Source organism: Catharus ustulatus, chromosome 23 (genome assembly GCF_009819885.2).
Source record: "Catharus ustulatus isolate bCatUst1 chromosome 23, bCatUst1.pri.v2, whole genome shotgun sequence".
Taxonomy (NCBI): Eukaryota; Metazoa; Chordata; class Aves; order Passeriformes; family Turdidae; genus Catharus; species Catharus ustulatus.
Window position 1 is genome coordinate 1478226 of NC_046243.1, and position 27915 is coordinate 1506140.

At 62.8% G+C, this 27915-nt stretch overlaps 4 protein-coding genes across 4 annotated transcripts; 3 read left to right on the forward strand and 1 right to left on the reverse strand.

The window, feature by feature from the left end:
* Positions 1-224: 224 nt before the first annotated feature.
* On the forward strand, positions 225-3288 carry LOC117006246 (titin-cap). Its single transcript, XM_033078622.2, has 2 exons — positions 225-716; positions 2661-3288. Exons 1-2 carry the CDS (start codon positions 571-573, stop codon positions 2914-2916), a joined length of 402 nt encoding a protein of 133 aa, XP_032934513.1. The 5' UTR covers positions 225-570; the 3' UTR covers positions 2917-3288.
* Positions 3289-5061: 1773 nt separating this feature from the next.
* PNMT (phenylethanolamine N-methyltransferase) lies at positions 5062-8596 on the forward strand. The gene is made up of 3 exons (XM_033078621.1): positions 5062-5543; positions 5657-5864; positions 8141-8596. The coding sequence occupies exons 1-3, from the start codon at positions 5270-5272 to the stop codon at positions 8574-8576; spliced, it is 918 nt and encodes a 305-aa protein (XP_032934512.1). The 5' UTR covers positions 5062-5269; the 3' UTR covers positions 8577-8596.
* A 562-nt stretch (positions 8597-9158) lies between these two features.
* On the reverse strand, positions 9159-15550 carry PGAP3 (post-GPI attachment to proteins phospholipase 3). The gene is made up of 8 exons (XM_033079126.1): positions 15358-15550; positions 14639-14736; positions 14414-14566; positions 13284-13346; positions 13091-13152; positions 12246-12382; positions 10585-10789; positions 9159-9670 (listed from the first exon to the last, which is right to left on the reverse strand). Exons 1-8 carry the CDS (start codon positions 15548-15550, stop codon positions 9607-9609), a joined length of 975 nt encoding a protein of 324 aa, XP_032935017.1. The 3' UTR covers positions 9159-9606.
* Positions 15551-16957: 1407 nt separating this feature from the next.
* Positions 16958-27702, forward strand: ERBB2 (erb-b2 receptor tyrosine kinase 2). The gene is made up of 27 exons (XM_033079124.1): positions 16958-17127; positions 19577-19728; positions 19808-19994; positions 20181-20318; positions 20410-20478; positions 21106-21218; positions 21293-21434; positions 21504-21620; positions 22085-22211; positions 22291-22364; positions 22447-22537; positions 23605-23804; positions 23894-24026; positions 24105-24195; positions 24276-24436; positions 24534-24581; positions 24660-24798; positions 24891-25013; positions 25091-25189; positions 25280-25465; positions 25541-25696; positions 25786-25861; positions 25940-26086; positions 26174-26271; positions 26347-26517; positions 26635-26893; positions 26991-27702. Exons 1-27 carry the CDS (start codon positions 17052-17054, stop codon positions 27305-27307), a joined length of 3690 nt encoding a protein of 1229 aa, XP_032935015.1. The 5' UTR covers positions 16958-17051; the 3' UTR covers positions 27308-27702.
* Positions 27703-27915: the final 213 nt, after the last annotated feature.

Below are 27915 nucleotides of genomic sequence, written 5' to 3' on the forward strand. Positions count from 1 at the left end.
CCACCCCACGGTGGCACCGGCAGCTCCATGGACCTGGAGCATTTCTGAGCTGTCCCCAGTGTCACTCCAAGCTGAATTCGTCCCCTGGGGTGGCACCCCCACACCTGTGGTGGCTGCAGCCCCTTGTCCTGTTTGTCACCAGCCACGTCCACGTGAGCCCTGGGTCACTGTCACCCCATGCTGGCTCATTTGGGGGTCCCAACCCCCTGTCCTGGGAAGGGGACACATGCTGGGAAGGACCCCGATGTCCCTCTGGGGTCACTGCGGGTGGCACTGGGATGGCACAGAGGTGGCACGTGTCACCCCAGGGCTGTGGGGGGCACAGGGAAAGGCCAAGCCGTGCCCTGGGCAGGTGCCAGCGCGGGTCCCGCCGCTGCCATCACGTTGCTGGCAGGGTCTGCCCCTCATCCCCATGGCAGGAAGGGGAGGGGACACCCCCGTGGGTGCCACACACGTGTCCGAGGTGCCACCCCCCCCTTGGCAGCGCCCGGTGCCAGCGGCTCGTCCCAAAATAGCCCCAGCGGGGCCATAAAAGCGGGGACAGCACGGAGAGGGGGTGACAGTGACACCATGGTGGGGCCTGGCGTGGTTGGGGACTCCAGGGGGCTCCTCTCGGCCCGCCTGGGCTGCCGAGTGCAGGAGGAGGACGTGGGGCGGAAAGAGACCTTCAGTGCTGAGTGGATGGACCTGGAGCTGCGGAGCCGGCCCGAGGATGGGTGAGGGACACGGGGACAGGGGTGCCAGGGGTGCTGGGGACACGGGGGACACGGGCAGAGGGGTGCCAGGGACACGGGCACAGGGGTGCCAGGGGTGTGGGGACACGGGCACAGGGGTGCCAGGGGTATTGGGGACACGGGCACAGGGGTGTTGGGGACACGGGCACAGGGGTTCCAGGGGTGCTGTGGACACGGGCAGAGGGGTCCAGGGGTGCCAGGGACACCAGGGTCACGGGGGACACGAGCAGAGGGGTGCCAGGGGTGTTGTGGACACGGGGACAGGGGTGCTGGGGGTACTGGGGACATGAGTAGAGGGGTGCCAGGAGTGCCAGGGACACAAGGACAGGGCTGCCAGGGGTGCTGGGGACATGTGCAGAGGGGTGCCAGGGGTGCTGGGGACATGGGGACAGGGGTGCCAGGAGTGCTGGGGACACGGGGGACACGGGCAGAGGGGTGTCAGAGGTACTGGGGACACGGGGACAGGGGTACCAGTAGTGCTGAGGACACGAGCAGAGGGGTGCCAGAGGTGCCAGGGACACAGGGGACACGGGCAGAGGGGTGCCAATGGTACTGGGGACACGGGCAAGGGGTGCCAGGGGTGCCAGGGACACGGCCCAGAGGTGCCAGGGACACGGGCACAGGGGTGCCGCGGGTGCTGGGGACACTGACAGAGGGGTGCCAGGGGTGCTTGGGACACGGGGGACACGGGCACAGGGGTGGCAGGGATGCTGGGGACACGGGGACGGGAGTGCCAGGAGTGCTGAGGACACGAGCAGAGGGGTGCCAGGGGTGCTGGGGACATGGTCCAGGGGTGCCAGTGGTACTGGGGACACTGACAGAGGGGTGCCAGGGGTGCCAGGAGTGCTTGGGACACAGGCACAGGGGTGCCACGAGTGCTGGGGACATGGCCCAGGGGTGCTGGGGACATGGGCAGAGGGCTGCCAGGGACACGGGGGACACGGGCACAGGGGTTCCAGGGGTGCTAGGGACACGGGCACAGGGGTGCCAGAGGTGCCAGGGGTGTTGGGGACACGGGGGACGTGGGCAGAGGGGTCCCGGGGTGCCAGGAGTGCTGGGGACATGGCCCAGGGCTGCCAGGGCTGCCAGGGACACGGGGGGCACGGGGTGCTGGAGGATTGAGGGGGTTTTGTGGGGGATTGGGGTTGTGGGGGGACTCCGAGTGTCTCAAACTGTGGGGTCTCCATGGAGTTTTGGAGAGCTCCAAGGGTCCCAAAAAATGAGGTTTCCGTGGCTTTGTGGGGTGGTTCCAAGGGTTACAAAATTGGGGATTTCCACGGGGGTTTGGGGCTGTAGGAGACTCCAAGAGGTTTTGGGCAGCCCGAGGATCCCAAACTTGGGGTTTTCTGTGGGGTCTTTGGGATGTGAGGGAGCTCCAAGTGTCCCAAATTATGAGGTTCCCAGGAATTTTGGGGGGTTTCTGAGGATCCCTGTGGGGTCAAGAAAGCTCCAGAGCGATGGTGGGGGGTTGTCCAGGAGGGATTGGGAAGATTTATGGGATTCCTGTGAAAAAACAGAGATTTTGATGGGGATGGAAAAAGCCGGGATTCCAAGGGCGTCTCCAGTGGGGTGACCCCAAAGGGTCAGAGCAGGATTTGGGGGTCTCTCTCCACCCCAACGAGTGCCCCAAATTATGAGGTTTCCAGGAAGTTTTGGGGGTTTCTGAGGGTCCCTGTGGGGTCAGGGAAGCTCCAAAGTTTTGGGGATTTCTGAGGGTCCTTGTGGGGTCAAGAAAATTCCAGAGAGATGGTGGTGGGTTGTCCAGGAGGGATTGGGAAGATTTATGGATTTCCTGTGAAAAAACAGAGATTTTGACGGGGATGGAAAAAGCCGGGATTCCAAGGGGGGTCTCCAGTGGGGTGACCCCAAAGGGTCAGAGCAGGATTTGGGGGTCTCTCTCCACCCCAACGAGTGCCCCGTGCCCAGGTGGTGCCGGCGGGAGTTGGACACGCAGCGCCGGGAGTCGCTGGAGCAGCGCGGGGCCGTGCGGGTGTTGGAGCAGCGCTCACCCTGGGGGCTGCTACGGCTGGGGGTCCTGGGGCAGCCCCTGACCCAGCACCTCCTTCCCTACGCCCGAACCTTCCCCGTGCCCCTCTTCGCCCCCTCAGACCTCCGCGGAGCCAAGGCGGGGATCCCCCGCACCCTGTCCCGCTCCCTGTCCCACGAGGCGCAGCGGGGCTGAGCGCGGCGGAGGGGCCGGGGGAGGGAGGTCGGGGGGCACCAGGGTGATTTTGGGGGGCTGGGGGGACCCACGAGCCTGGGTCTGCTCAGCCTCCCCGAAGAGGCAGCGCAGGAAGGCGGGGGCAGGTGGGGGTGGGTTCCCACTCGCCTGGGACCCCACCCCGCTGCGGGAATCGTGGGGGCCGGTGGGGACGAGCACCCCGCGGGTCGGGGGGGTCCCGCCCTTCGGGGGGCTCCCGGCAGCTCCGGCGTGACTCAGTTTCCCTGGCGAAAAGAAGGGAATGCGAGGATGAGGAACGCTGAAAGCCTGGGGGGGCTGGAGGGGGGTTGTACAAACCATGATCTTTGTACGGCAATAAAACGCCTAACTTGGCACGGCAGCGTCTTTTTTGGGGGGGTAGAGGGGTGGGAGGCAAGGTTTGGGGAGAAAGGGATCTTTTGTGGGGTGGGGGAATGGAGGAATAGGGGGAAACTGAGGCACGGTGTCTTGTGGGGCTGGGGGGGTTTGTGGTTATATAACCCCCCCCGCATCGCCCACCCGGTGCCAGGATCCGCAGTGCCCAGATTAGCTGTTCCCACTCTGGATCCCGGTGTCCCTGGGTCCCCGCCAGGCGCTGTCCCCTCCCCGTGCCCGGCCCCATCCCGCTCCTTCCTCCCAGGAGCCGCCTGTCCCTCACCTTCACCCCCTCCAGGCAGGATCTGGGTTCTTCCATCGCCCCCAGTGCCACAGGTGGGTCCCACTGTGCTCCTTATCCCGTGGTACTGGGAGCACTGGGAGCACTGGGAGCACTGGGAGCACTGGGAGCACTGGGAGCACGCAGAGGTGGTGCTGCCTCCTGCCAGAGCTGGGCTGAGGTCCAGCACACTCAGGTGATGGAGAGCTCAGACGGGTTCCATCCCCATCCCAAACCCCACATCATTCCAACACCTTTCCATCCTCATCCCCATCCCCATTTTGTTTTAATCCCTTCAAATTCTCATCCCCAATCCCTCCACATTTCCATCCCATTCCAATCCTTTCCCATCCCCTTCCCGCACCATTCCTGTCCTTTCCCATCCCCATTCCATTTTTGTCCCTCTCCCCATCCTCATCCTTCTCCCAGTCCCTCTCCATCCCAATCCTTCTGTATCCTCACCCCCTCCATCCTCACACCCATTTCAATCCCTCTCCATCCCAATCCTTCTCCATCCTCACCCCATCCCAATCCCTCTCTATCCTCACCCCATCCCAATCCCTTTCTATCCCAATCCTTTTCCATCCTCACCCCATTCCAATCTCTATCCATCCTCACCCCATTCCAATCCCTCTCCATCCTCATCCCCATCCCAATCCCTCTCTATCCCAATCCTTCTCCAACCTCACCCCCATTCCAATCCTTCTCCATCCCAATCTCTCTCCATCCTCACCCCATTCCTTCTCCATCCTCACCCCTCTCCCAAACCCTCTCCATCCCCATCCTTCTCCATCCTCACCCCCTTCCAATCCTTCTCCATCCTCATCCCCATCCCAATCCCTCTCCATCCCAATCCCTCTCCATCCTCATCCCCATCCCAATCCCTCTCCATCCCAATCCCTCTCCCTCCTTACCCCCATCCCAATCCCTCTCCATTCCAATCCATGTCTATCCTCACCCCTCTCCATCCTCACCCGTCTCCCAATCCCTCTCCATCCCATTCCCTCTCCATCCTCATCCCCATCCCAATCCCTCTCCAATCCTTCTCCATCCTCACACCCATTTCAATCCCTCTCTATCCCAATCCCTCTCCCTCCTTACCCCCATCCCAATCCTTCTCCATCCTCACCCCATTCCAATCCCTCTCCATCCCAATCCATGTCTATCCTCACCCCTCTCCATCCTCACCCCTCTCCCAATCCCTCTCCATCCCAATCCCTCTCCATCCTCATCGCCATCCCAATCCTTCTCCATCCTCACCCTCTCCTAATCCCTCTCCATCCTCACCCCTCTCCATCCCAATCCCTCTCCATCCTCACCCCCATCCCAATCCCTCTCTATCCCAATCCCTCTCCATCCTCACCCCATTCCAATCCCTCTCCATCCCAATCCCTCTCCATCCTCACCCCATCCCAATCTCTCTCCATCCTCACCCCTCTCCATCCTCATCCCATCCCAATCCCTCTCCATCCCAATCCCCGGGACCCTCATCAGCAGGGCTGGGGCAGCACAGACAGCTCACACCCACATCTCGGAGCGAGGAGAACAAAACCTCCGGGGCACAGGGACAGGATTCCTGGATCCCCAGAGCCCGGGAAGTGCGGCCGATCCCTTATCAGCTCCGGCCTGGATCCGGCCGCGGCCCCGGGGCGCTGGCACTAACCGGGTTAGGCGGGCTGGATGATGGATGGAGGGATGCGGGCTGGATGGATGAAGCCGTCGCTGCTCCCCGCGGCCCCCCCGGGCCGGGCAGGGATAAAAAGGCGGCGGCAGGGCCGGATTCACGAGCAGCCCCTCACCATGAGCAGCCCGGCCGAGCTCCGAGAGGGTTACGAGCACTTCGACCCCCGCGCGTACCTGCGCAACAATTACCTCCCCCCCCGCGCCGACTTCTCCTCCGAGGAGTTCGTGGTGCCCTGGAAGCTGCGATGCTTGGCCGAGACTTTCGCCAGTGGTGAGGAGAAGGAGGAGAGGACCCCCCCCAAAACTCGCGGTGGGATGGGGAAACTGAGGCACGGAGAGCCCGCAGACCCTCTGTCCTCCCTACATGTCCTGTCCCCTTCCCAGGTGAGATCCGGGGGCGGACGTTGATCGATGTGGGCTCGGGTCCCACCATCTACCAACTGCTGAGCGCCTGTGACCACTTCGAGGAGATCGTGGCCACCGATTTTCTGGCGGTGAACCGGGAGGAGCTGGGCCGGTGGGTGCGGGGCGAGCCCGGAGCCTTCGACTGGAGCCCGTTCATCCAGCACGTCTGCAAGATCGAGGGGCGAGGGTAGGGGGGCGCAGGGGGGTACGGGGGGTACCCCAGGAGGAGGGTGGGGCTGGGGTGGTCCCCAAAATCCACGGGGTCGCAGATCCAGCTCCTGACAGATCCTGGGCTGATTGCTGTAGAATGATGTCCCTGAATCCCATGGGATCACAGCCACATTTCCCCACAGATCCTGGGTTGATCCCTGCAGAATGATGTCCTCAAATCCCATGGGATCACAGCCACATTTCCCCACAGATCCTGGGCTGATCCCTGCAGAATGATGTCCTCAAATCCCATGGGATCACAGCCACATTTCCCCACAGATGTTGAGGTGATCCCTGTAGAATGATGTCCCCAAATCCCATGGGATCACGGCCACATTTCCCCTCAGATGTTGAGGTGATCCCTGTGGAATGATGTCCCCAAATCCCATGGGATCACGGCCACATTTCTCCACAGATGCTGAGGTGATCCCTACAGGACCACATCACCAAAATCTCATGGCATCACAGCCCCACATCCTTACAGACACTGTTCCCAAATCCCATGGGTTCACAGCCCCATGGCTGCAGTGATCTCTGCAGGATCCCAGCCTCACATTCCATGGAATCCTGTCCCTATCCCTGTGGAGGGAGGGTTGATCCCCATGGGAGCTGTCTGCACGTCCTTGTGGGTGCCCAGTTGATTCTGTTCCCATGTCCCTGTGGCTCTTGGGTCAATCCCTCCTGGATCCCATCCCCACGTCCCTGCAGCTGCTGGGTTGATCCCCTGTCCCTTTGTCCCTGTGGGTGTTGGGTTTGCCCTGGTGCAATCCTGTTCCTGGGTCCCTGTAGGTTCCAGAATCAGCATCCCACCCCCCATCCCTGCAGGATCCTGTCCTGTATTCCTGTGTGTGCTGGGTTGATCCCATCCCCACACTCCTGTGTGGCCCAAGGCAATGCCCACCCACTCCCTGCTTCCCTGAACAATCCCACACCATTTCCCTGCAGAATTCCATCCTCAATCCCACACCATATCCCTGCAGAATTCCATCCTCACCTCCCTTTGTCTGCTGGGTTGAGCCCATCCCCACACTCTTCCATGTGTCAGATTGACCCTGTCCCCACATCCCTGTGTGTGTCAGATTCATCCCATTCCCACATCCCTGTGTGTGCCAAATCCATCCTATTCCCACACTCTCCTGGCTGCCAGGTTAATCCCATCCCCTTATCTGTATGGGTAGCAGATTGGCCTCACCCCCACATCCCTGTCTGTTCTGGATCGACCCCATCCTCACATCCCTGTGTGTGAGATTGATCCCATCTCCTTATCCCTGTCTGTTCTGGATTCATCCCATCTCCACATCCCTGTCTGCTCTGGATTGATCCCATCCCCACATCCCTGTCTGTTCTGGATTGATCCCATCCCCACACCTCTGTTCTGGATTGATCCCATCCCCACATCCCTGTCTGTTCTGGATCGACCCCATCCTCACATCCCTGTGTGTGAGATTGATCCCATCCCCACAGCCCTGTCTGTTCTGGATTGATCCCATCCCCACACCCCTGTGTTTGCCGGGTCAATCCCATCCCCACACCCCTGTGTATGTCGGATTGATCCCATCCCCACATCCCTGTCTGTTCTGGATTGATCCCATCTCCATACCCCTGTGTGTCAGATTGATCCCATCCTCACATTCCTGTGTGTTCTGGATTGATCCCATCTCCACATCTCTGTGTTTGCCGGGTCAATCCCATCCTCACATCCCTGTGTTTGTGGGATTGATTTCTTCCCCACACCCCTGTCTGCTCTGGATTGATCCCATCCTCACATCCCTGTGTGTTCTCGATTAATCCCATCCTCACATCCCTGTGTGTCAGATTGATCCCATCCCCACACCCCTGTGTGTTCTGGATTAATCCCATCCTCACATCCCTGTGTGTCAGATTGATCCCATCCCCACACCCCTGTGTGTTCTGGATTGATCCCATCCCCACACCCCTGTGTGTTCTGGATTGATCCCATCTCCATATTCCTGTGTGTGTGGAATTGATCCCATCCCCACACCCCTGTGGTTCTGGATTGATCCCATCCCCACACCTCTGTCTGTTCTGGATTGATCCCATCCCCACAGCTCTCTCTGTTCTGGATTGATCCCATCCCCATACCTCTGTCTGTTCTGGATTGATCCCATCCCCACACCCATATGGACACCAGATTGATCCCCTCCCCACTATTCACCATCTCAATCCCTTCCCCACCTCCCCCTGCTCTCCACCCCACTCCCCCCTCCCTTTCCCCCTATCCCCACCCTCCAGTGAACCATGGCAGGACAAGCAGCGCCGTCTCCGCCAGCGCCTCCGCCGGATCCTCCCCATCGACGTTCACCTCCCTGACCCTCTGGGTGCCCCTCTGCACCCTCGGGCCGACGCTCTGCTCTCCTCTTTCTGCCTGGAAGCCGTGAGCCCCGACCGCGCCTCCTTCGTGCGGGCTCTATCGCACATCTCCAACCTGCTGCGCCCCGGTGGCCACGCCGTGCTGCTGGGAGCTCTGGGTGAATCTTTCTACCTGGCGGGTCCAGCTCGGCTGCCCGTGGTGCCGCTGCAGGAATCGGACGTGCGGGATGCGCTGGCGGCCGCGGGATTCTCGCTGCGGGAGCTGCGCAGTTACGCGATGCCCCCCGCGCTCCGCACCGGCGTGGATGATGTGGATGGGGTGTTCTTTGCCCACGCGCAAAAAGCGCTGGAGGGGTGAAGGGAATCCTCCAGAAATTTTGGGGAATTTCACCTTGCTTGCCAGCCAGAAAGTTGGAATGGTCTCAATTTGTCTGGGTGTTTTGGGGGGGTGGTGGTAATAAAGGTTGAGTGTGGCAGAGGATGGAGGAGTGTGAGGGTCAGGGATGTCTGGGTGGGGGGAAATGGGGCACAAAGAGGGGGAATGGGGTGGGAGCAGGGTGGGAAATGGGAAATGGGAAATGGGCAGGGATGGGTGGGTGGGTTCACAGAAAGGGGGATATGAGGCACAAATGGGGGTGCAGAGGGCAAGAAGAGGGTGGGAAAGGGGGTAGGTGAGGGGTGGAAGATGAGGGGATGTGGGGTGTGCTGAGGGGAACACTGAGGGGAGTTGGGGCACATGGAGGGAATTTTGGGGCACATGGAGGGAATTTTGGGGCACATGGAGAGAATTTTGGGGCACAAGGGGTGGGATAGAGTGAAAACAGAGTGGGAAATGGGGTGCAGGATGATGGGTAAGAGCAGACATGAGGGCTGGGTGTGGCACAGGGTACCCTCAGGGCAGGGAGGGGACACCAGGAGGGGACAAGAACCCAGCACAGCACAGATTTAAACTCAGCTTTATTCACATCCCACAGCACACCCGGGCAGGGGGAATAGGAGGGGGTGGGGGCAGAGCCCCTCTGGGCCGGGAGGGGGGCACACCCAGCCCCAAGGCACCCACACAACACCCCCCACCCCCCAGAGCCACCCACAGACCCCCTCAGTGAGCCCCAGCAGCCACTGTCACCTCGTGGGGGTCCCCAGCTCAGCACGGGGAGGGTTTTTTTGGGGGGGGTTCATCTGTCCCCTCTGTGCCCAGCAGTGGGGGGTTCCCACCCCCCTGGAGAGTTTGGGACCACGGGGGTTGGGGGAGAAAAACAAACCTCAGAAGGCAACCAGGGGGGCAGGAGGCTGTGGCCAGGGGGGCCAGGGTTTGCTTGGCACAGGGCAGGGCAGGGCCCTGGGGGGGCACGAGGGGTTTTGTCCCCCTTGTCCCCCCCCTGGCAGCTCTAGTCCACTTTGAAGAGGTCGGAGTTGGCCTTCAGGAGGTAGAGGCTGTCATCCATCAGGAAACTGGGGGGACAAGGGGGGGCTGAGGGGAGGCTTGGCTCATGAAAGGCAGAAAAAGGGGATTTAGGGGAGCTTTGAACCCAAAATCGAGCACAGCAACACCAGGGTCCCTCCAGCATCCTGATTTCGGGGGTGGGAGGGATGATCTGTGCAGGGACCAAGAACATCCCATGGGAAACTGAGGGGGTGCTGAGCTCACAGCACCCACAGTGGGCTCCCCAACACCTCAGTATCAAGGCTGGGACTCCCAGCACCCCTGGAAAGCTGCAGAGTGACCCTGAGCCCCCCAAATTTCAAGAAGAAGATGCTGAGAACTCCACAGACCATGGTGCACCCCAATTTCAAGAAAAAAACTCCACAGACCATGCTGCACCCCTATTTCAAGAAGAAAACTGCACAGACCACGGTGCACCCCAATTTCAAGAAGAGAATGCTGAGAACTCCACATGGTGCACCCCAATTTCAAGAAGAAAACCACGGTGCACCCCAATTTCAAGAAGAAAACTCCACAGACCATGATGCACCCCAATTTCAAGAAGAAAACTCCACAGACTATGGTGCACCCCAATTTCAAGAAGAAAACTCCACAGACTATGATGCACCCCAATTTCAAGAAGAAAACTCCACAGACCATGCTGCACCCCAATTTCAAGAAGAAAACTGCACAGACTATGATGCACCCCAATTTCAAGAAGAAAACTCCACAGACCATGCTGCACCCCAATTTCAAGAAGAAAACTGCACAGACCATGGTGCACCCCAATTTCAGGAGGGGTCCATCAGCACCCCAACACCCCATTCCCCCCTCCCATCACTCCCAGGACACAGCAGAACTCCCCAAACCCTGCGGGGACACCCTGGGGAACATGAGGAACCCCTCACCCCCACTTCAAATTTGAGGAGGGGAGGTCACTGACCTGTAGAAGAGCACGTTGAGGGGGATGGTCCCGATGTGCCAGAGCGCGTGGGCGTCCAGCACCCAGAGCAGGGGAGGGAAGTCGAGCAGCTCGAGCAGCGCCAGCGCCTGGAGCAGCAGCACCGCGGCCGCGCATTTCCACACGTGCGGGAGGCGCCGGCCCTGCCGCAGGCACCACCGCAGCCACCACGCCACCGTCAGCATCCCTGGGAAAACAGCACCGAGGGGTCAGGAGTGCCCTGGGGGGAACTAAACCCTAGGTTGGATTACTGGGGAAAACAGGGAGGGGGCAGGGAGAGGGGGGTGATCAGATTGTGTTGGCATTGCTGGGGAAATAGGATGTAGGGAGGGATGGGGGTGTTCAGGACTGGGGTCAGCATCCCTGGGAAAATGGGGGGGTTCAGAGACAGGGGGACACCCAAACCCCTAGTCAGCATCCCTGGGAAAATGTGACTCAGGGATAGGGGACACTCAAATCATTGTCAACATCCCTGGAAAATGGGGAGCTCAGGGATAGGGGGTACCCAAACTCCTGGTCAGCATTCCTGGGAAAATGGGGAGCTCAGGGATAGGGGATAGCCAGACCATGGTCAGCATCCCTGAGAGAATGTGGGGGTTCAGAGACAGGGGGATACTCAAAACTCTGATCAACATTCCTGGGAAAACAGAGGGCTCAGGGCCATGGGGATACCCAGCCCCCTCCAGTCAACATCCCTGAGAAAATGGGGCTCAGGGATAGGGGGTAGTCAAACCCCTGGTCAGCATCCCTGAGAAAATGGGGCTCAGGGATAGGGGGTAGCCAGACCCCTGGTCAGCATTGTTGGGAAAATGTGGGGATTCAGAGACAGGGGGGATACCCAGCTCTCTGGTCAGCATTGTTGGGAAAAACAGGGAAGGATCAGGGAGAGGGGGGTGTTCAGACTCTGTCAGCATTCCTGGGAAAACAGAACGTAGGGATGGGGGTATCCAGGACTGTGGGCAGCATCCCTGGGAAAATGGGGCTCAGGGATAGGGGACACTCAGATCATTGTCAGCATTGCTAGGAAAATGGGGAGGGATCAGGGAGAGGGGGGTGTTCAGACTCTGTTAGCATCCCTGGGAAAACAGAATGCAGGGATGGAGGGTACCATGACCAGGGTCAGCATCCCTGGGAAAATGTGGGGGTTCAGGGACACAGGGGGATACCCAAACCTCTGATCAACATCCCTGGGAAAATGGGGCTCAGGGATAGGGGATAGCCAGACCATGGTCAGCATCCCTGGGAAAATGTGGGGGTTCACAGACAGGGGGATACCCAAACACCTGGTCAGTATCCCTGGGGAAATGGGGAGCTCAGGGACATGGGGGTAGCCAGACCATGGTCAGAATCCCTGGGAAAATGTTGGGGTTCAGAGACAGGGGGACACCCAAACCTCTGATCAACATTCCTGGGAAAATGGGGAGCTCAAGGATAGGGGTACCCAAACCTCTGCTCAACATTCCTGGGAAAATGGGGAGCTCAGAGATGAAGGTCTCAGGGATGGGGAGGGCACTGAACAACCCTTGTCACAGCCCCAGCCCATCCCAGTGGCTCCCAGCCCATCCCAGTGGCTCCCAGCCCACCCCAGTGGCTCCCAGCCCATCCCAGTGGCTCCCAGCCCACCCCAGTGGCTCCCAGCTCACCAGCAGCAGCGTTGGCCACCAGGTTGTAGCCGTAGTCAAAGCGCACGAGGCTCAGGTAGGAGATGTGGCCGGCGAGGAAGAGCAGGAGGAAGGCCCTGAAGATGCTGATTAAGGCCGGGCGCTGCAGCCCCAGCGTCCTGTGGACAAGGGGGATGGTCAGAGTGCTCCCAGTACAGCCCAGTGTCCTCCCAGTATGGCCCAGGGCCCTCCCAGTACAGCCCAGTGGTTCCCAACATGGCCCAGCACCTCCCAGTATGGATCAAAAATAGCCCAGTAGCCACCAGCATGGCCCAGAATCACCAGTAAAGGCTGAGTGACCCCTAACACAGCCCCAGCACAGCCCAGTAGCCCCCAGTGGCTGCCAGTATAGAAGTTGTGACCCTTCCCAGCATGACCCAGTGCCTCCCAGTACACACTCCAGTCCAGCTGTAGCTGGCACCAGCACCTCCTAGTCTGGTCCAGTGTGGGCCTGGAGCCTCCAGCCAAACCTCAGGACAGCCCAGTGCTCACCAGTCCATCCCCAGTAGCCCTCAGTCCATCCCCAGTGCCTCCCAGTCCATCCCCAGTGCCCCCCAGTCCATCCCCAGTGTGGCTCTGCAGTTTCCAGCCAGTCTCAGGACAATCCAGTGTCCTTCAGTCTGGTCCTAGTGCCTCCCAGTCCATCCCCAGTGCCTCCCAGTCCGTCCCCAGTGCCCCCCCAGTCCATCCCCAGTGCCTCCCAGTCCGTCCCCAGTGCCCCCCAATCCATCCCCAGTGCCCCCCAGTCCATCCCCAGTGCCCCCCAGTCCATCCCCAGTGCCTCCCAGTCCGTCCCCAGTGCCCCCCAGTCCATCCCCAGTGCTCACCTGACACAGCACAGGTACACGGAGTGCAGGACGACGGCCGAAGCACAGAAATAATCCAGTTTCTGTGGGATTTGGGATGGCTGAGCCATGCTGGCAGTGGGGGAGGTGGTGGGGAGGGGTCTGGCACCCCACAGTGGGGCTGGCACAGGACCCCTGGGGGCTTGGGGACACTCTGGGGGTGCCACTCCCTCACCTCCGTCAGCGCCGTGTCCCTCGTGTGGAATACGGTGGACCAGAACCAGGCGTTTAAGGAGACCTGGGAAGGGGAAATTTGGGATTTGGGGGGATGATGTGGGTCAGGGCCTCATCCCTTCTCTCCCCTCATTTGGGGGATGAGGGCCTTGGGAATGGGATGGGATGGAGCAGCTGGAGCTGGGTGGGATCAGGTGGTTATGGGGGAGATGTGGGGGAACAGGAGCAGGGAGAGGGAAGGAAAAGGGAAGGAGAAAAAGGGAAGAGAGTGGAAAAGGGAAGGGGAAGGAAAAGAAGAGAAAGAGAAGGAGAAAAGGGAATAGGGAAGGGGAAGGAGAAAAGGGAACAGCGAAAAAGGAAGGAAAAGGGGAAGGGAAAGGGGAAGGAGAAAAGGGAAGAGAGTGGAAAAGGGAAGGGGAAGGAAGAGAAGAGAAAGAGAAGGAATAAAAGGAATAGGAAAGGGGAAGGAGTAAAAGGAAGAGGAAAGGGGAAGGGGAAAAAGGGAACAGGGAAAAAGGAAGGGAAAGGGGAAGGAGAAAAAGGGAAGAGAGTGGAAAAGGGAAGGGGAAGGAAAAGAAGAGGAAAAGGAAAAGAAAAAGGAATAGGGAAGGAGAAAAAAGAAGGGGAGAAGGAAGGGAAAAAGGGAACAGGGAAAAAGGGAACAGGGAAAGGAAGAGGAAAAGGGAAGGAGAAAAAGGGAAGAGAGTGGAAACGGGAAGGGGAAGGAAAAGAAGAGAAAGAGAAGGAGAAAAAGGGATAGGGAAGGAGAAAAAGGAACAGGAAAGGGAAACAGGGAAAAAGGGAACAGGGAAAGGGAAGGAGAAAAAGGAAGAGAAAAAGGAAGAGAAAAAGGAAGAGAAAAAGGAAGAGAAAAAGGAAGAGAAAAAGGAAGAGAAAAAGGAAGAGAAAAAGGAAGAGAAAAAGGAAGAGAAAAAGGAAGAGAAAAAGGAATAGGGAAGGAGAAAAAAGAAGGGGAAAAGGGAACAGGGAAAAAGGGAATGGGAAAAAGGGAGAGAAAGGAGGGAGAAAGGGACAGAAAGGAGAAGAAAAATGGAGAAAAAGGGAGGGAAAGGACAGGAAAGGATGGGAAAAGGATGGGAAAGGATGGGAAAAGGGGCAGGCAGGGCTCACCCAGGCGAAGGCGACGCAGGTGGGGTAGGTGGGGGCGGCGGGGGGCACGGCCGCCCGGTAGCGCAGCAGCATCACCAGGCTGGCCAGGCCGTTCAGGAAGGAGGCGAAGGCGGAGGCCGGCTCCTGGAAAAACAGGAACCGGGAGAAGGGCCACTGGGAGGGGACAGGGGGGTCAGCAGGGACGGGGAGGGGACCCCGACCCACCCCCCCAGGACCCCCAATCACCTTTCCATGGAACTGGGGCACGCGGTGGCCGCCCTGCTGGTACAGCCGCACCGTCAGCCACATGCACTCGTACTTGCACTCGTCCCGGCACGTCCAGCCTGTGTGACACACCAGTGCCTCCCAGTATGCACCAGTGGGCAATGGGAGCGCTGGGGGTCAGCTCAGGGCAAGGGGAGCGGGTGAGGCTCAGCTGGTGTCACTGGGTGTCACTGAACAATCACTCAGTTGTCCCCACGGTGACCAGCAGCATGGCCCAGTAGCTCCCAGTATGGCCCAGTGTCCATCCAGACAGTTTAGGGATGCCCAAACTGGCCTAATACCTGTCCTGGCAAAGTCCAGTGTCCCCACAGTATGGCCCAGTGACTCCCCAGTATGGCCCAGTGACTCCACTTCATAGCCCAGCACCTCCCAGTACAGACCCAAAACAGCCCAGCAGCCACCAGCACGATCCAGTGACAACCAGCACAGGCCAAGTGACCCTAAACACAGCCCCAGCACAACCCAGTGACCCTCCAGCATCACCCAGGGCTTCCCAGTATAACCCAACAGCCTCAGGCCAGCCCGGGACTCCCCAGCACTTCCCAGTTTGGCCCCAGCGCCTCCCAGTTCCAGCAGGGGGCGTGGCTTCAAAGGGGGCGTGCCCGATGAGTGGGCGCGGCCTCTCCCAGAGGGGGCGTGGCCTCAGGGCCCGCCAACCAATGAGCGCGGGGGGGCGGTACCTGTCAGGCCCATGTAGAGCGGCTGCCGGGCGCGGAAGTGCCGTAGCGCCGCCCCCGAGCAGTTCTGCCGCTCGCAGCGGCTCAGGCACTCCCGGTACAGCGGTTCCCGATCTCCCTGCGAGCCCCGGGCCGGGCCCGGCGCCGCCGCCGCCATGAGAAGCAGCAGCAGCAGCAGCGCGGCCCGCGCCGCCATCGCCGCCCGGCCCGGCCGCTTCCGGCCCGCCCCGGAGATGGGGGCCGGCGCGGGGCACTATGGGATATGCCGCCCCCGCTGGCCGCGGGAGGCGATGGGATACAGTCCCCTAAGCTGGAGGATCATGGGATATATCCCCCCGCGTTCTCGCCGCGGAGGTTCATGGGATATATCCCCCTCGGTTACTCCCTACAGAGGTTCATGGGATATATCCCCCCATGGGGCCGGGGGACCCCGAGGCACCGCGGGGCCCTCCAGTGTCTTGCGGGGCTCGGGGTCACTTCAGGGCCCGGGGACAGAGCGGCCTGAGGGACTGAGTGATCCCGGCCATGCGAGACCCCCGGCAGCAGCCGTGGGATGAGGTCCCGGTGGCGGCCTGGCCTGAGGTGACAGTGATGTGCTGCATACCCGTTCCTGTCCCCCCTCTGCGGGGCCTCCTCGCTGGTGGCAGCCTCGGTGGCACATGTGCAAGCACGGGCTGGGTGACCCAAGGGGACACGGGGGACACAACCTGCGGGGGTCACATCCTGGCCCCCCATCCCAGCTGCTCCTGGTGCAGTGCCCGGCTCTGCCCGGCCGGGGGGTTCAGGAGAGGTCTCCATGTGTGGGGTCCCCACCTGTGGAGGACCCCCCGTCCCTCTGTGTGCCCAGGGCAGCAGGTGAAGGTGGAACAGCTGGAGGACAGGTGCCAGCTCTTGGTCACGTCACTGGGGATGCTGCTGGACTGTCCCTGCTGCCCAGAACTGTCCCTATCCCCCAGGACAGTCCCCAACCCCCTGCACCATTCCTGGGTGCCAGATCTGTCTCCCCAAACCCATGGTGATATTTCTGTCGCCTCTCCCCCACGTGGGTGACAGTCACAGTCCCAGTGAGGGGACAGGAATGGAGGCCGTGTCCTCTCCCCCCCATTCAGGTGACCCCTGCCCCCCGGGATCACAGCAGCACCCCGGGACAGGAGAGCTCCGGGGCTGGGGAGTCCCTGGGGCTCCCCAGGGAATGGGAACGAGGACTCCAGGATGGGAAGTCCCCAGTCCGTGGCGATGTGGGGGGATGGACTGGAGGGGGGGTCCGGGGTGAAGGGATCTGGGTGCTCGAACGGGGATCGGAGCCAGGGGGACCCCACTGCTCCCGGATAGTGAACGGGGGGCCTGGGGCACCCGCTGGTGCCGGGGATGGGTTGGGGAACGGGGGGGTCCCCGGTGCTCCCGGGGAATGGACGGCGGTGATTCCCGGTGCTACGGAAGATGGGAAGGGGGAATCCGGGGCGGGAGGTGCCCGGTGCTCCGGGAGGTTGGACGGGGTGGAGGGGGGGTCTGTCCTGGTCCGGGCCGGCGGGAGCGCGCGGGGGCGGCGGGAGCGCGCGGCGCGCCCTCGCCCGGGGCCGGGACCGGGATCGGGATCGCGAGGCGGAGCCCGGGAGCGGCGGGAGGCGGCGGCTCCGGCTCCGCAAACTTTCCCGGAGCGGCGGCGGGGCCATGGGCCGCGGCCCGCGCTGAGCACCATGATCGCGGCCGGGGGCTGCCTCGGCGCCGGGCTGCTGCTGCTGGCCGCCCTCTGCCCCCCCGCCGCCGCCGAAGGTGGGTCCCACCGGGGAGCTCCGGGGACACGGGGGACATCGGCAATCGGGGGGACCTCGGGCCGCGGGAGCGTCCCCCGCGCCGCGACTTCGCGCAAAGTTTTGCACGGGACCGGGGGGGCACCGAGAGGGGAAACCGGGAAAGGGAGGGGGGGACACGGGGGGCGTGACCGAGAGGGCACCGGGGGGACATCGGGGGTGGGACCGAGTGGAAAACCGAGGGGGCCCCGAGCTGGGAACGAAGAGGGCACCGGGGGTAGGACCGGGCAGCTCTGGGAGTGGGTGGTGGGGACACCAGGCCGCGGGGTCCGGTGTGCCCGGGGGCTGCACGGTTGGAAGTGACGGCACCGCCTGCCCCGGTCCTTTCCCAGTCCCCCCGGTGCCCCCTCGCTGTCCCCGGTTCTCCCCGCCGCGGGCAGCGCGACCCCGATGTCCCCGCGCCGCGAATGCTCTCCAGGACTGGGGGCCGAACTGGTGTGTACTGGGAGGCGCTGGGAAGGGGGAGGCCCTGCCCTCTGCGCCCTGGCCCCCACGAGCGGAAAGACCCCCGGTGCCACTTTCCCGGGAGGAAATTAAGATTTCGGGTACAGCCCGGAGCGGGGACCCCCCACTGCTGCAGCCGGTCCCAGGGCTCCGGTACCGCCGGGAGAAACGGGAACGGGGCCCCCCAACTTGTGCGGGTTTAATTCTCGCGAGCATCGAGGTGCGGGGCAGGCGCGGTGCCCCACGGAGCCGCTGGGTGGGTGGGTGGGTGGGTGCGTCCCCGTCGCTCCCATCCACATTCTCGACGTGCCGCACCCAGCCCAGCCCCGGGGGGTGCGGGGAGCCCGGCCCGACAGCCCCCGGGCCTCGGCCAGGCACCGCGGTGGGGCTGGAAGGAACGGGGCCAGCAAGGGATGGGGCTGGTGGCCCCAAATTGGGCACCAGCAGCCCCAAAAGTTGAACCCTGCTGCCTCCCTGTTGGGGGGGCAGCTCTTGCGCCGGGTGTTTGGGAAGTGAATACCCGGTGGGACCGAGCCGGTGTGAGGTGGTGGGACACGGACGTGGGGACACACCGGTGGGCTCCACTCCTGTCACCCCACAGCTCGCTCTGCTTGGAGGGTCTGTGTGGGGCGAGCTCCTGGTTGGGGACACCCCGGTGTCTCCCCGTCCCTGTGGGCACGTGGCCGACGGGCACTGCCGGACACCCGTGAGCAGCCGAGGTGTTCGTGGTGGCACCGCCCGCCGGAGTGAGCCAGGCAGGGTGGATCACTCACTGCCCTTCCCGGTGCCCGGCCAGGAGCCTGGGTGAGCAGACAAGGCCAAATCGCCGGGCACGGAGCCGGGATCCCCCCAGGATCTGGCGCTGCCTTTCACTTGTCCCACCTGCCCTTTGCCCCGGGGAAACCCCAGCACCTCGTGCCTGGTGTGGGCAGAGACCTTGAGCTTTGGCCTCCCAACAAACACAACGGCACGTTCCCTTCCGGGGTCCCCCCTGTTGCAGAGCCGGTCGGGTGGGAGAGAGCTGAACCCCAAATTCGGGGGGCTTCCTCCTTCCTGGCCATATTTTCCCTGGCTCAGACGCCTCGGAGCAGGCAGGGGAGGCGAGTGCCAGCCGTGTCCCCTGGACACGGGGCCGCGCCAGCAGCTGCCCAGCACCGGGGGCTGTCACTCAGCCATAGAGCAGCCGGGGACCGGCACACCGAACCCCCCGTGTGCCCCCCGTCTGGGCTCTGCGAGTGACACTGTGGTGGCGGCAGGGTCAGCGGCAGGGTCAGCGCCGGGCTCGGTGTCGCAGAGGGGCTGGGGTCTGGCTCTGGGGGCTCTCCCCGGTGAGGTGTTGGGGCTCCGGGGGCTGCGGGCGCGCCGGGGCTGGGCCGTGCCCGCCAGCCCTGCGTCACCGCTGCTCCCCAAACACGCCCGACCTGAAAAGGCGGTTCCAGCCGGGAGCGGGCGGCCGGGGCCCTGTGCCACCCTCGCCCGTGACTCACTCGCCCGGGGCCTGGCACCCAGGGCGGGCTCCCCGCGCCCCCACCCCGCCTGGGTGCCGGGAGGATGCTCGCCGGGCCAGCAGCCCCCCACAATGGGGCCGGCCGGGCCCCGCAGCCGTCGCCGCTCAACAATCGGGTCTTGTCTCGCTGCGGCCGCCCCGGCGGCGTGGGCAGCGCATTCCTGCCCGCGGCCCCCGCTCCGGCCCCGCGGCTCTGGGGGTCCCAACCCAGCCCCCAGCAATCCCCGCCTCGGGCACGGGGCCACAGCAGTCCCCGTTGTCCCTCGAGCGGGGCTCGGTGCCAAAGCGGGAGCCGGGGTGGGAGCCACGGTGCAGGAAACCCATCGGAAGCTGTTGGGAGCAGCCCCGGAGATAAACGGCGGCCGCTGCATCCGCGGCGTTTCCTGCGGGGCTCGGAGCTCGATGTCCCACGGGGGAGAGGAGGGGTCGAGGACCCGCTGAGCCCCTGCTGTCCCCACAGTCTGCACCGGCACCGACATGAAGCTGCTGCGTCCCTCGAGCCCCGAGAGCCACTACGAGACCCTGCGGCACCTCTACCAGGGCTGCCAGGTGGTCCAGGGCAACCTGGAGCTCACCTACCTGCCCGCCGACGCCGACACCTCCTTCCTCAAGGTGCGGGAAAACTCCCCGAGGGGGGGAAAGGGAAGGACGGGGGTCTGGCCAGTCCCTCACCCGTGTCCCCCCATCCCAGGATATCAAGGAGGTGCAGGGCTACGTGCTGATCGCGGAGAACCAAGTGAGCGGGCTGGAGCTGCAGAGCCTGCGCATCATCCGCGGCACGCAGCTCTTCCAGGACCGCTACGCCCTGGCCGTGCTGGGCAACGCCGGCCCCGCCGGGGCTCCAGGGCTGCGCCAGCTGGGCATGAGGCACCTCACAGGTGGGCAAACCCCCGCCTGGGGCTGTGCTCGGGGGTGTGGGTTGCTGCTCCTGCAGTTGGGAGCTGCTGTGCAGGTCTGGGTGTCCCCATGGGGGCTCTCCACCCAGGATTGGGTCCCAACCGAGGACTGGGAATCCCCACGACTCCCCTGTGGCCCATGCTGACCCCCCTGCCTGTCCCTCACAGAGATCCTGAAGGGAGGAGTGCTCATTGAGAGGAACCCTGAGCTCTGCTTCCAGGAGACCATCCTGTGGAGCGACATCTTCCACCGGCACAACGAGTTCCGTGGCGAGATCCAGGTGGAGACCACCCGCACCCGCAGCTGTGAGTGCCCCAGGGGGGTTGTGCTACCAGGGAGGGGTCTGGGGGGTTCCAGGCCTCCTGGCAGCCTCTGCTCACACTTCCCCCTGTGCAGGTCCCGACTGCAGGGCGCTCTGTGCCGAGGGGCACTGCTGGGGCGAGAGCAAATGGGACTGCCAGACACGTGAGTGTGGGGCCCACAGAGGCTCTGACCCCCTCCCCAGGGACCCCCAAAGCCTCTGGGAACCCCTTTCCTTCCCTCCCTATGCCCCTGCTCCACTGATCCCCACTTGGCATCCAAATCTCTATCCCAGAGACTCCCTGGACCTTCTGTTTGCACTCCCAAACTGTTGCCCTACTGAGCCCTACTTACCACCTAAGTTCTGTTCTTAGAGACCCTCTGGAATTTCTATTTGCCCCCTCAAATCTCTGTCCCTATTTGCCACCTAAATCTTGCCCCCAGAAGCCCCCAAATCCTACGTGACACCCAAATCCTGGCCCCAGAGATCCCCTAAAATCCTTGCTCTGGTGTCCTCCCCTTATACCCCAAATCCTTGCTCTGGTAGCCTCCCCTTACACCCCAAATCCCTGCCCTGTGAATCTCTTCTTACACCCCAAATCCCAGCCCTGGCAACCCCTGCTTTCTCCCCCAGATTCCCATCCCACTGCCCCCACTTAGCACCTGAATTCCCCCCACCCAGATTTTCACCCTGGGAACCCACCTACCCTCCAGCTCCTCATCCTGGGGGCTGGATGGGGGTGGAATCCACGTGGATCCCAATCCCCAGCGTGTCCCTCTGTGCCCCCACAGTGACCAACAGCATCTGCCATGGTTGCCCACGCTGCAAAGGCAAGAAGCCCACGGACTGCTGCCACGAGCAGTGCGCCGCCGGCTGCACCGGCCCCAAGCACTCCGACTGCCTGGTGCGCACGGGATGGGGACACTGAGGGTCCTGGGGGGGAACTGGGGTCTCACATGGCTGTGTCCCCCCACCCAGGCCTGCCTGAACTTCAACAGGAGCGGGATCTGTGAGCTGCACTGCCCCCCACTCGTTGTTTATAACTCAGACACCTTCGAGTCGATGCCCAACCCTGACGGGCGCTACACCTTCGGTGCCAGCTGTGTCAGCCAGTGTCCCTGTGAGTGACACCCTGGGGGGGTGCAGGGGCAGCCAGCGTGGCCCTGACCCCCCCTCCTGCCCCCTCCAGACAACTACCTTGCCACGGAGGTGGGGTCCTGCACCCTCGTGTGCCCCCAGAACAGCCAGGAGGTCACGGTCAACAACGTCCAGAAGTGTGAGAAGTGCAGCAAACCCTGCCCTGAGGGTGAGAAACCCCCCTGGGGTCTGGGTGCCATGGGGATGTGGGTGAGCAGCCCCCACGGGCTGGGGAGGGGGGGCTCTGGGGACTGCAGGATTGTGGATGAGCAGCTCCTCAATGTCCTGGGGGGCTCAAGGGGTTCCCAAGGTTGTGGGTGGATAGGTCTGGGGAGCCCAGGGGTGCAGTGAGCAGCACCCCAGAGTGGCTCTGGAGATCCCAGGGATCTCCCCTGGGAGCTGGGGGTACTCTGAGAACCCCAAGGGTGTGGGTAAGCAGCCTCCCCAAGTCTTGGGGGGCTCTGGGGACCCCAGGGATGTGGGTGATCAGTCCCCATTGCAGCTCTGGGGACTCCAAGGCTGTGTGGGGGTGCTGCTATGCACTGTGGGGGTACCTCCTTGGCTGATGGGGCAGTGTTTTGGGGGGCTCTGGCGTCCTGGTGGAGCACTCCAGCCCTGCTGTCCCCTCCCCAGTGTGCTACGGGCTGGGAGTGGATTTCCTGAAGGGCGTCCGTGCCGTGAACGCCTCCAACATCCAGCACTTCTCCGGCTGCACCAAGATTTTTGGGAGCCTGGCCTTCCTGCCTGAGACCTTCGCTGGGTGAGTGGCTGATTCCCCTCCCTGAGCCCACCAGGACCCCCAGTGGGACCCTCCCCAACCTCCCTCCCATCCCTGACAGGGACCCCAGCACCAACACCCCGCCCCTGGACCCCAAACTGCTGCGGATCTTCGAGAGCCTGGAGGAGCTGACGGGTGAGAGCTGGGGGAGCTGGGGGGGGATCCAGGGCTCTGGGTTTGGGGGGGACATGGGGTGATGACACTCAGCTCCCCCCAGGCTTCCTCTACATCGCGGCCTGGCCGCCTGACATGAAGGACCTGGGGGTCTTCCAAAACCTGCGGGTGATCCGGGGCCGAGTGCTGCACAAGTGAGCGGGGATGGGGATGGGGGGGGACACAGGGGGACATGGAGGGATGTGGGGGGACACAGGGGGACATGGAAGGATGTGGGGGGACACAGGGGGATGTGTTCAGGGACACAGGGAGTCACAGAGGGGACACAGAGACACGGGGATGGAGAGAGGAGGTGGGGGGATGTTGGGACACAGGGGGACATGGAGGGATGCAGGGGGACACAGGGGGACATGGAGGGATGTGGAGAGACACAGGGGGACATGGACGGACACAGGGGGACATGGAAGGATGTGGGGGGACACAGGAGGACATGGAGGGATGTGGGGGGACACAGGGGGACATGGAGGGATGTGGAGGGACACAGGGAGTCACAGAGGGGACACAGGGATGGAGAGAGGAGGTGGGGGGATATTGGGACACAGGGGGACATGGAGGGATGTGGTGGGACATGGAGGGATGCAGGGGGACATGGGGATGTGTTCTGGGACACAGGGGGTCACAGAGGGGACACAGGGTGACATGGTGAACATGGGGATGGAGAGAGGAGGTGGGGGGATGTTGGGACACAGGGGGACATGGAGGGATGTGGGGGGACATAGGGGGACATGGAGGGATGTGGAGAGACACAGGGGGACATGGAGGGACACAGGGGGACATGGAAGGATGTGGGGGGACACAGGAGGACATGGAGGGATGTGGAGGGACACAGGGAGTCACAGAGGGGACACAGGGATAGAGAGAGGAGGTGGGGGGATGTTGGGACACAGGGGGACATGGAGGGATGCAGGGGGACACAGGGGGACATGGAGGGATGCAGGGGGACATGGGGATGTGTTCTGGGACACAGGGTGGCATGGGAACATGGGGATGGAGAGAGGAGGTGGGGAGATACTGGGACACAGAGGATATGGGGTGACACTGCGGGATGAGGGAGGACAGGGGGGATGACAGGACACAAGGGGATGTAGGTGGGATGCTGAGGGTGCAGGGACATGACAGGGCACAGAGGGACATGGGAAGGACACAGAGGATGCGTGGGGACACAGGGACACGCGTGTCTCACCCGTGGGTGTCTCGGCAGCGGCGCCTACTCGCTGACACTGCAGGACCTGGCAGTGCAGGCGCTGGGGCTCCGGGCCCTGCAGGAGATCAGCAGTGGGATGGTGCTCGTGCACCACAACCCCCAGCTCTGCTTCCTCCAGAAGGTGCCCTGGCACAGCATCTTCCGCAACCCCCGCCAGCGCCTCTTCCAGACCTACAACAAACCCCCTGAGCAGTGCGGTAAGGGGGGGCTGTGGGGGTGGGGGGAGATGATGGACCCCCCCCAATTGCTGATAAACCCCCTGGTGCTGATGGTGCCCCTCCTGCAGAGAGCGAGGGGCTGGTTTGCTTCCACCTCTGTGCCCAGGGGCACTGCTGGGGCCCCGGCCCGACCCAGTGCGTGGCCTGCGAGCGGTTCCTGCGCGGCCAGGAGTGCGTGGCCTCCTGCAACCTCCTGGATGGGTGAGTGGAGACCCTGAGGAGTGACAAAGAGTCCCCACACGCACTGCAGGGTGAGGCTGAGACCCCTTTGCCCCGCAGAGCCATCCGGGAACACGCCAACGGGACGCGGTGCCTGCCGTGCCACCCCGAGTGCCAGCCCCAGAACGGCACCGAGACCTGCTTCGGATCGGTGAGGACAGGGACACGCACTGGGTGGGGTGGGAGTGTCCCCAGACACCTGGCTCCCTCAACCTGCCCCAATTCCTGCAGGATGCAGACCAGTGCGTGGCCTGTGCCCACTACAAGGATGCCCAGCAGTGTGTGCGGCGCTGCCCCAGCGGTGTCAAGGCTGACGCCTCCTTTGTGCCTGTCTGGAAATACCCAGATGAGTTTGGCGTGTGCCAGCTCTGCCCCACCAACTGCACCCACTCGTGAGTTGGGGATCCCTAACTGAGAGGGGGGTGCCCAGGGGGTGTTGGCAGCTGTAGGAGGTTGCTGACAGCGGGGGGCTCCACCCTGTGTCCCCAGGTGCACGATCCGGGATGAGGACGGATGTCCCGTGGACCAGAAGCCAAGGTAGGAGCGTGGCTGTGTTGTGCCACTGCCACTCTGGATGTTGGGAGTCCCCCACAGTGATGGCCTCTTGCCACACAGCCAGGTGACATCCATCATTGCTGGTGTGGTGGGGGCTCTGCTGGTCATCGTCCTGCTCCTCATCACCGTCATCTGCGTCAAGCGCCGGCGGCAGCAGGAGCGCAAACACACGATGCGGCGGCTGCTGCAGGAGACTGAGGTGGGGATGTCCCCAGGGGCAGGAGTGGGAGGTCCCTCAGTGCCTGGGAGGGACCAGGAGCCCGGCCTCACTCACCCCTCCATGCCCCACAGCTGGTGGAGCCACTGACGCCCAGCGGGGCCCTCCCCAACCAAGCCCAGATGAGGATCCTCAAGGAGACAGAGCTCAAGAAAGTCAAAGTTTTGGGTTCTGGTGCTTTTGGCACCGTTTATAAGGTGAGGGGTGGGGACAGCACAATGGGATGTCACCCTCCCTGCTCTGCACCCCTCTCACCTCCTTGTCCCCACCTCAGGGCATCTGGATCCCTGATGGGGAGAGCGTGAAGATCCCAGTGGCCATCAAAGTCTTGCGGGAGAACACATCACCCAAAGCCAACAAGGAGATCCTGGACGTGAGTGTGGCCATGGCACTGAGGGGGAATGGGGCTGGGAGCGGCCCCTGCCCACCCTGACCCCCACCCTGCTCCCCCTCCTGCCCACAGGAGGCCTATGTGATGGCAGGGGTGGGCAGCCCCTACGTGTCCAGGCTGCTGGGCATCTGCCTGACATCCACGGTGCAGCTGGTGACGCAGCTGATGCCCTACGGCTGCCTCCTGGACTATGTGCGGGAGAACAAGGATCACATCGGCTCCCAGGACCTGCTCAACTGGTGTGTGCAGATCGCCAAGGTAGGACAGGGGACCTGGGCAGCTCTGGGGGGGTCCTGGGGGAGACCAGGGATAGTTGACATGTGCCACCTCCAGGGGATGAGTTACCTGGAGGAGGTGAGACTGGTGCACCGGGACTTGGCCGCTCGCAACGTCCTCGTCAAGAGCCCCAACCACGTCAAGATCACCGACTTTGGGCTGGCCCGGCTGCTCGACATCGACGAGACCGAGTACCACGCTGATGGTGGCAAGGTAGGGCTTGGGGACTGAGGGACAGTGGTGCTCCCCTCAGTGACAGCCACTTCCCAGTCCTGCTCACCTCTCCATCTGCCCTGTCCCAGGTCCCCATCAAGTGGATGGCGCTGGAGTCCATCCTCCGCCGGCGCTTCACGCACCAGAGCGACGTCTGGAGTTACGGTGCGTCAGGGTGTCCCCACCCCAGGGGGCTTGGGGGAGTCCCAGGGCACTGCTCACCCCCACATCCATCCCCTCCAGGTGTCACCGTGTGGGAGCTGATGACGTTTGGGGCAAAGCCGTACGACGGGATCCCTGCCCGGGAGATCCCAGACCTGCTGGAGAAGGGCGAGCGGCTGCCGCAGCCGCCCATCTGCACCATCGACGTCTACATGATCATGGTGAAATGTATGGGGAGGGTACACAGGGGCAGGGAGGGGACAGGGTGTGGTGTCACCCTGCTCCCAGCCCTGATGGTGCCCTGCTCTGCTCCAGGCTGGATGATTGACTCCGAGTGCCGGCCCAAGTTCCGGGAGCTGGTCACCGAGTTCTCCCGCATGGCTCGCGACCCCCAGCGCTTTGTGGTCATCCAGGTATGCAGGTCCCTGGGGGGGTCCTGTGCCCTCACTGATCCCTGGGGCGAGCACTGACCAGTGTCACCCCCCCAGAATGACCTGGTGGGGCTGCCTGGCTCCATGGACAGCACCTTCTACCGGGCACTGCTGGATGAGGAGGACATGGATGATCTGGTGGATGCTGAGGAGTACCTGGTGCCTCACCACGGCTTCTTCAGCACCGACACCTCCACCACCTACCGCAGCCGCATCTCCTCCATGCGGGTACGTGGGGAGGGCTGGCAGGGTTTGACCCTGTGCCCTGTCTGTGAGGGGTAAAGGGCTGGGAGTGTCCTCAGGGTGGGCTCAAGTGCCCAACTCCGTGTCCTCTCCCACACCCAGAGCACTGCGGAGTCTCCGGCCAAGGTGGAAGAGGGCGAGGGCTTGGCCTCCTTCCCCTTCCCTGCCCAGGGCCTGGCAGAGGGACCAGAGGGCCCTGTCCCAGAGGTGCCAGATGGGGACAAGGTGGCCCTGCAGAGCCCCCCGGGGCGGGAGCCTGGGACCCTGCCCCGGTACAGCGAGGATCCCACCGGGCTGGTGGCCAAGGACGGAGAGGACCCTGACAGCTTCACCGTGCCAGTCCCCCACAGCACCATGCCAGGTAGGGAGGGCACAGCCGGACCCTTGGGGAGGTGGTGGCCATGTCTGCCTGTCCCATGACCCCTGAGGGGGTCCCTAACATGTCACTCACCCCGCAGAGTACGTGAACCAGGCTGAGGAACGTTCACCCCACACTCCCCCATCCCCGCTGGACAAGCCCAAGGGGCACCAAGGGAAGAATGGGCTCATCAAGGACCCCAAGAACTCCTTCTCCTTTGGCCATGCCGTGGAGAACCCCGAGTACCTGGCACCCCATGGCTCCCCTGGCCCTTTCAGCCAGGCCTTTGACAACCCCTACTACTGGAACCAGGACTCCACCAAGGGTGGTGGCTCCGACGGTGGCCCCGGCACGACGCCAACGGCCGAGAACCCTGAGTACCTCGGCCTGGCTGGCCCCGACGCCACGGCCGTGTAGGAGACACCCCCCAACTTCACCAAGGCAGCTCAGGGAGGGATGAGCCACGAGGGATGGCTGGGGGTCCATCCCCTCTGCCCGGGGGTGGCACCAGCCATGGAGGGCTGGGAGAGCCCAGGACGCTGTGGGACAGAGTGGCAGCAAAGACTGGGGACAGAGGGGTCACCCTCGGTGGCACTGGGTGGTGCCTGGAGCAGCCCAGGGAGCTTGGACCCAGCACAGCCTGGAGAAGGACAGACCCTGTGCCATCCCCCCCATTCCAGGGCTGTCCCAGTGCCTGGGACACGAGGACTTGCACTGTGGGCAGCTGGACTGAGAGCAGTCCTGGCTGCTCTGGGATTCTCTGGAAGCACCGGGATGTATATTTGATAATTGTACATTGGTTGTTTTTTCTACTCTCGTGGTCTCTTTGGTTTCCTCTTCTCTGTCAGATCCAGCTCAGTCTCCCGAGGACCAACATATCATATCCCTTCCCTTTCCCGTTCTTTTTTCCCCTTTTTCCCCTTTTCCCTCCTTTGTCCTTTTCCCCTCCCTTTCCCATTTTCCCTTCCTTTTTCCCTTTTTTCTTTCCCCTTTCCCCCTCCTCTCCCTTCCCTTGTTCCCTTCTT